The sequence below is a fragment of the Quercus suber genome, unplaced genomic scaffold, assembly GCF_002906115.3.
Source record: "Quercus suber isolate HL8 unplaced genomic scaffold, Cork oak 2.0 scaffold_331, whole genome shotgun sequence".
Lineage (NCBI taxonomy): Eukaryota > Viridiplantae > Streptophyta > Magnoliopsida > Fagales > Fagaceae > Quercus > Quercus suber.
The window spans coordinates 434,465-442,358 of record NW_027069784.1 but is presented as its reverse complement, the minus strand read 5'-3'; the positions used below and the strand labels follow the sequence as shown (position 1 = coordinate 442,358).

The window sequence follows — 7,894 nt, the reverse complement described above, 5'->3', positions numbered from 1 at the left end:
AACCTATTTAGGTATTTTTTAACTTAAAAAAAAAAAAAAAAAATTAAAGAAAGGGGCCATAAATATGGGCTAACAACTCATTTTCATTTTTTAGATGTATTTGTGTCAATTTAATTTTTTTTAGGAAATTAGGTGATACTTTTGAAAATCTTAACCCTAAAATTGTAAATATATTTAATAAAAGAAAAGGTAATTAAAGATGTGTTCCTTGACTTAAAATTGAGTGTGTGTATATATATATATTTGTCTTAAAATGATACTATGATTTTTATAGTTTAGGACATGTTCGATTTTTTTTTTTTTTTTTGGAAATCGAGTTCCATGCAACTCGAGCTCTTGAATTCCATGAATTCAAGTTCCAGAATTTTTTTATTTTATTTAATTTTCAGTTCACTATAACTTGATTGTCCAAAAATCGAATTTTAAATTGAAACTCGATTTTTGGAAAATCGAGTTTCAAAATAGGGACATTTTCCTAAATAGTTTCAGACATGGGGCATTTTACTAAGAATTGATAGACAATCTAAGCCAAATATAAACACATCCACAGCAGTAAATATAAGGCAAAGATAAATAGAAGAATGATGCAAACACACGAACAACACACGATGTGTTATCAAAGAGAAAACTGAAGTCCTCGGTGTAAAACCTCTCCGCCGCCCTTCAAGTGGTGATAAAATCAACTAAAGAATGTAGTTGGGATACATGAACAGCAGAAGACCCTCCAAGCCTAATCTACCCAGGTACCTAAGCCCTCCAAGCTTCTTGCTCCAACGAGGTTACACCGAACCTATTTCTTCTTTAGCTTCCCGGATTTTGCTACTTAACCATAGCATCAACCAATGTATATTGGTTCCTTCCAAACTGCTTCCCTCAGCACCAAATAAACATTCTCACAGACTTGGGTGTGGCGAGATAAGGATTTGGTAAAAGACTTCTCAAGGGTATGATAATGGAGAGGAAGAGAGTAGAGGAATTTGTAGAGTTTCTTAGATGAAGATTGGGGATGAGACAATCTTGTTTTTCTCTAGAGTTTTCTCTCATAAAATTCTCTTTGGAAGCTCTCTACATTTAGTGGGTATAAGGGTCTATATATTGTGAGGTGATATAAGAATACGAAGAGACACATTTTTGCCAAACAGGGTAAATTGGTGGCTTGGTCTCGCGGCTTGTCCAAGTCCCGAAATCAAGTCGCGACGTAATGGCCTGGCCAGCCTGGGACTTTTGTCCTGTAGTGCGACAGCTGACGCGACCCTTCAACTTCCCTGCGTGCATCTCACGTGCCTGAAGTTGGTGACTTGCAGCCGCGAGCCACCCGTGAGTCCTAGCCGCGAAGCTCTGCTTCTTTGCACATACTTGAGATTTTCTTTACAACTTCTCACACACTACCCTTATAATAATCCTACCTAAATACAGGGTTACTAAGTGCTTAAATTACAAGTAAATTGGCACGGAATAAAGCCAACAAGATAGTTGATAAATTTCAACCTTACAACTAGCAACTCAGTGGGTTCTAAAGCAGATATTTGATTTGTCTTCATCTTCCAGAGTTCATCAATAGTCAAACATTCTATATAATATACATGATATACATGCATGAGTTAGGGGTATAGGAATGAATTGATTTTTTTTTTTTTTTTTAACCTTAAAAAAAGGTAATAATGAGTGCACACTCACTATTGTATACAAAGTATGAATGCAAATCTTCTATACTACTTTTTGTGTACCACTCTATGTTCTACCAATTATTACTTACCATATGTATGATTGCTTTTTATTTATAACTTTAGTTATTTTATAAAGAAAGTAAAATCAAAATATGGCAAGTACTGATTAGTAGAATATAGAGTGATACACAAAAAATGATAAAAAGATTTGTATTCACAAAGTACACACATTCACTTTTTTGCATTGACCTTGTGACTTAAAATCACAATTTCCACTTAAAAGTCATGATTTCAAGTCCATCAAGTCACCACTTTAATACAAAAAAGTGAATATATATACTTTGTGTGCAAACATGTGTATGAAATACACACCACTCAAAAGAAAAGATAATATAATTTTTATGGTTAAAAGTTTGGAATACGTTCTACTTTGTTATCAATAAACAAAACAAGTTAACAATAAGAACCAAAATTGACTACAAATTAAAAATAATAAGTACCAAATTAATCCCTACCAAAATATAAGAATCAAAATGATAATTTGAGTTCCGTTTTTTCTTGGTTTAGCTACCGTAGATGAAGTTTCTTTATCACTAATCAAAGCACACACTGTGAAGAGAAATATCTAACTTCTCGTTGTATTATTACATATAGATTAATGTCAATACATTATGATAACAGGTCTTTGACGGTGCATAATGGGAACAAAATGAACACCGCCCTATAGTCAAAATCCAAAAGCCTATTCTCATGAGAGTTTATTGAGCTTCTTGGTCCTCAAGTAAGGAGGAAGGAATTTTTGGGGATATACCTTCTTCTCTATTTTCTTGGTAAGGGTGTGCAATAATTTGTTGAATGCAGCATACAACGGGAACTGTATAAGCGCAAACATAGAGACAGGAAGGAATGCAGCAGTATAAATCAGAGTATTAGTCCAAGCTTTCTTTTGAAAACGAAGGAGGAGAAAAATAGTTGCTGCAAAAGAAAGCATGGTCGTTGTCACGGAGAAGAAGAGCAATGTGAAGCCTATCATTAGCTTCCGAGGGAGAGATGCTTTGAAATTTTCATACTCAAATGGAGACGAGAGGATGGAGAGGAACATGACAACAGAAGACAAGGAGCACGCAAGGGAAACAACATCCATGATGGTGAAGAGGACGAAGAATGGAGAGTTGATGAAATTAGGACGGCCTGAAGCATCGTTACCTCCAGGGACGGTGTAGGCAGCAGCGAAAACTACAGTGGCAACAAGGACAGAAACTGCAGAGCACGATTGAGAGGTCTCCTTTGTCCACTTTTGCGCCAGCTCGAGAAGGCCAGCATGTGTATCTTGAAATAACTCGTCTGCAGTCTTACCTTTATTGTTGCAGTGAAGGATATAATGGGAGGGAATTATATTTCGCACACGCTGCGTGGAGACAATTAGTCAACAAAAATGAGCTTCATTCTACACTACCAAACTAGCATCATATATATATATAACTCTAATAAAATTTTAATAATGAAAATCAAAACGACTAGAATTTATTTGGTACTAATACAATTTCAACAAAAAACAATATAATTGTATCCAAATTATTCACTTTTCTCTTTTTGAAAAAAATAAAGCTACTGACTTTTCCATTATTTACAAGCCAAATAAAATTTATGTTTATTATCTAATTTCATATTCCATAATTTTCAAATAGTTTTCTAAGTAAAAAAAAATACACAAACAAGTCATTTTTGTGTAACCAGATAGCATCATGGCACCCAAATCTCAAGTTTAAGATGTTTGATGTTCACAAAAAGTCAAAATTCATAATTCAAACACATGCACACAAGGTTTCACTGTATAATCAGTAATCACATGAATAGATTAACTGACCAATTTGTTTCTATAGTGTTCCTTGGACCAATTTTTTATTTTTGGTACCAATTTTTCATATATATAAAATTTGGAGACCCTTTTTTTAATTGTTTGCCCCACCATCATCTGAAAATTTCAAATTACTAATAGTTTGTCCATAAATTGACATCATTTTTTGAAGTGGTTAATGTCTTAAAAATGGATGAATCACTTGAGTTTAACCTATTTAGGTATTTTTTAACTTTAAAAAAAAAAAAAAATTTAAAGAAATGGGCCACAAATATGGGCTAACAACTCATTTTCATTTTTTAGATGTATTTGGGTCAATTTAATTTTTCTTAGGAAATTAGGTGATACTTTTGAAAATCTTAACCCTAAAATTGTAAATATATTTGATAAAAGAAAAGGTAATGTGTGTGTATATATATATATATATAATTTTTTTTTCTTAAAAAGATACTATGATTTTTATAGCTTAGGACATGTTCTATGGAGAAAGAAAAGATTTTTAGTTAGCATTGTGATTATTACATTTCTATTATTTTATATTTTATATAATAAAACATATAATACTAAGAGCCTTATAGAAAAATTGATTTTCACCTCTTGGTGTTTCCAAATGATACGTTCAAATCATGTATTTTCCAATTATCCAAAATTTATACTCGATAGAGCTAGCTTACCTTAAGCCATCCCAATTCCTCTTGCAACTGGAAAGCAGGACCTGCAGCTTGTTCTCTTGACTCTCTTCCATAATATGTCTGCCCTTCTGCAACATGATGCAATAGGGTGTTGCCATTCTTATCTATCCGTGAAGCCAATCTACATTTCATTATCACTTCCATCTTCTTTACCCGACGATATATATCCCTCTGACGGTGGCCAATGGCCACATGCAATATGTTTTCCTCATCGTTACTGATGTACTCAATTACCTGTGGATACGATTCAATCATCTTGTCAAATATTTCTACTATGCCATTGCTGGCTGCTTCAAGCAATGGGTGGTAATATTTCTGATGTCCCTTGGATGTGCCTTCTCCTCGCACTTCCTTTGTGCCAGATGTTTGACCTTGTTCGCCTCTACCTTTGTCAACAGAGGAGTCTACTTTCACTAAGGAAATTGTCTTGTCATCTTTTACTTCACAAGGAAAATCCTTCCACGTATAATCTGCCTCTACTAGCGACTCGGTGAGTTCTGAAGCTGATGAATGCATTCTCTTCATTTTCCGGAGTTTATCGATAGCCCGCAATCCTATACAATATACACCTATACAATATACATGATGTATCATATTTGCATGAGAGAGAGAGAGAGAGAGAGAGGCCACTATGTATCTTGACCAAAATAACATCAACTTATTTTTTTTTTAATTTTTAGATAGTATCTCTTGTAACAAGTAAACTAAATTATCCATTTAATAATTCAACACGTGGATATCACCATGTGAAAGATTGATGAGATTAATTTTGTTTTGATATAGGAGTATAAAATTGAATTATATAACATAAACTTATTGAGTTGTTACGTGATTGATTTGATATGCTTTCATACATATTTTCTTTTTCTTTTCCTTCAAAAAAGAGTGATGACTATTATCCGAAAAAAAAAAAAAAAAAAAGGTGATGACAAACAATAATGAAATTTTGATAACTATTCATTTTCCTTCAATCTCAACTTTTTCTAAATAGATGCTATTGTACCCGTGGAAATGTTCAATGACAGGAGTTACGACACTTCTGTGAGAGTAGAGATTAAGAGCACTAGCAATGGGATGTAAAAAAGTACCTATTTTACATTTTTAAATACTATTTTATTTATTTTATCAATCTATCTAACAATATACCCAACATCTCAATTTTTTTTTTTACATATAACACAATAAAATAATATAAAATATTCTATCAACTTATTCCCTCTCTTCTCTCCCATCTCTCTCTTTCTTCATTTTAGTACTTTCATGTACTTTTATATTTATTTGTATGTTTAGCAAATATGAATAGTAGGTTGTATATATATACAACCTTACTATTCATGGTTGCAAAATATTTTTAGCAACCCACCCCAGATGAAGATCAATTTGAGTGGGTGGGTTGCTAAAATAGCAACTTTGGGGGTTTTACAGCCCCAGTGTCAATGCTCACGAAGAGTACAATCAGCACTATGGCTCCTACAACTGCAAGAATGAGCATATCGAAGGGATTGAATTGCAAAGGAGAAACTGAGATAATAGTAATTGATAAAGGAGCAGCAGCGTTTATCTTGGAAACAGAGGGAGAAGAAGCTTTGAGAAATGAGAAGGCCTTGGGGTGGCTAGTTGGCATTACTGGGTAGGAGATGCAAAGGGATAAAAAAATTGGGGGAGTGCGGTGAATACATATAATTAAATGTTTCAAAAAATAAAAAACTAATATTGTATTACAAAAGTGGATAACTAAAGCAAAAAAGCAGAAAATATTGACTTTATGAACCGTGATTTAGTCAAAGAACACAAAACCAGATGTAAATGAATTCATTAGCGCATTAGATAAATTAAACCAACTAACCAATAAATGGGCAAGAAAAAAATAGATGGAAGAACTAAATCAGTGAAAAAAAAAAAAAAAAAAAAAAGAACTAAATTCTTTCTTTCCTTAAATTAGAAGGTCTGAATTAACACAGAAAAAAAAAAAATTTTTGAGGATAAAAATGAAACTGATTATATTTAAGAAACAAATAATATGGATTTTAAGGGATTGAGAATATGGGCAATTTGGTCCTTTTACATGATGCAATCCAAGATAACAACATAATTGACAGCAGGAAAGTATAACATAAATTATAGTTTAAGGTGTAAATCGTGTATTTTGAAAGGTTATAATATAAAGTGTAATCTATAATATATATGATCAAATTAATTATGTTATTACGTTAGTTCTAAGCCATAATATTAAGAATGCTTCGGGCGCTCAAAGTAAATGGAACAACACATAGAACCATAGAGACATACAATAATAGGGGATTTTCTGCAGTTTGCCTATGTGGGAAAATTCCGAATAACTACTGAAAACATGTGGCATTTTCGCTAGCAGGTGAAGACATGTCAGGCCATTTTCTTCCTTCTTTTTTGCAAGTTCCTTGTCCTTTCTCAGTAGCCATATAGCGGTGTCTGCATTTGAAAGATAGAGCATGTTAAAGTATGCTATTTATATATATGTACAAAAATTATGTGTACTAAAGTTTGTTATTTAAATGTTCAACAATTTGGAAGTAAGACAGTAAGAGAGATCAGAGAGACCAAAGTGTTGGCCTATGACAGCAATATGGAGAATGGTCATCTTGTCTTTTCTTCGAAAGTGAGAACTTAAATCCTTAACTTTAGTCGCCAAATATTTGGCCATTTTTGTCTGACCGTGGGCAACGGCCCTATATATCGGCGTTTCACCCAGATTGTTTTCAGCCTTGAGAAGATCTTCTAGTTTGCCTTCGCCTGGTCTACAAACCTTTTGGAGTTCCTTAACCAAGAAATCTGCTGTTTCAACTCCGTCAGTCGTGGCCACCTCGTGAAAAGTATTATTACCATGTTGGTTCTTCTTGTTTAAGGCTTCGAACAAACTAGAGGTGGGTGGTAGTAGCTCAACCAAATGTTGAAGCAGTTCCTTTCCTTCACTGTATGCTGCAATATGAAACGCAGTATCCTTTTCTACTGTCATCTGAGAACAGAGTTGCTCGTGATTTTCCTCGTAGAAGCTTTTCATGGCGTCCCACTGTCCGCCTAAGGCTGCCAGATAAGGCTTCCTTAGCCTTGAAATGGATTCCCAAATTTCCTCTTCTCCTACCTCCAAATCTCTCTCCATTTCTCGTGGATTAGTTGTGTCTCATACTATCATTGTGACTGCCCTTTTGTTTTATAGATCATGGCTATCATATCATGTGCTTCTAAGAAAGTGGAAGGGGAATCTACTTTTTTCGTAAACACTATTAGTATGGTATAAATACTAAATTCGATACTCTTTTATATATGCATTTCTTTTCCGATTTCTGTAACAGAAGACTGTTATCAAGGGGGAGGCACATTATCCATGGTCCCCCCCAAATTTTTTTTTTTTTTTTTTAAAAACCTATATATAACAGTAGGAAGAAATAGGTCTCACACCTTCTCATTTAAGAGCTGGTCCCCTGTGAGAAAAGCTTGGCCACTCCAATACGTTAGCCATAAAAATTTCCCACCACAAATATCTCTACTTTTCATCTTTCGACTTTTCCTTACCCCTCTAAAACATGTCAGTCATATCCCACTTTTTTTCCCCCCTGAGTGAGACCATATCCTATAACTATTCGTTGCCCTATAAGAAAAGCTTGGCCACCAATACTCCTATGCATAGTATTCGATCTTTA

General features: G+C 33.9%; 1 protein-coding gene across 1 annotated transcript; it reads right to left on the bottom strand.

Moving 5' to 3' along the window:
* Positions 1 to 2,415: 2,415 nt before the first annotated feature.
* On the bottom strand, positions 2,416 to 7,353 carry LOC136061582 (ankyrin repeat-containing protein ITN1-like). Its single transcript, XM_065759536.1, has 3 exons — positions 6,909 to 7,353; positions 4,200 to 4,771; positions 2,416 to 3,075 (listed from the first exon to the last, which is right to left on the bottom strand). The coding sequence occupies exons 1-3, from the start codon at positions 7,351 to 7,353 to the stop codon at positions 2,416 to 2,418; spliced, it is 1,677 nt and encodes a 558-aa protein (XP_065615608.1).
* Positions 7,354 to 7,894: the final 541 nt, after the last annotated feature.

Coding starts and splice junctions, on each gene's coding strand:
- LOC136061582 (XM_065759536.1), bottom strand. CDS start 7,353: ATGGAGAGAGATTTGGAGGTAGGAGAAGAGGAAATTTGGGAATCCATT. Junction 4,772..6,908: donor ATATAGGGCCGTTGCCCACG/GTCAGACAAAAA, acceptor TATATTGTATAG/GATTGCGGGCTATCGATAAA. Junction 3,076..4,199: donor AGGAATTGGGATGGCTTAAG/GTAAGCTAGCTC, acceptor GTCTCCACGCAG/CGTGTGCGAAATATAATTCC.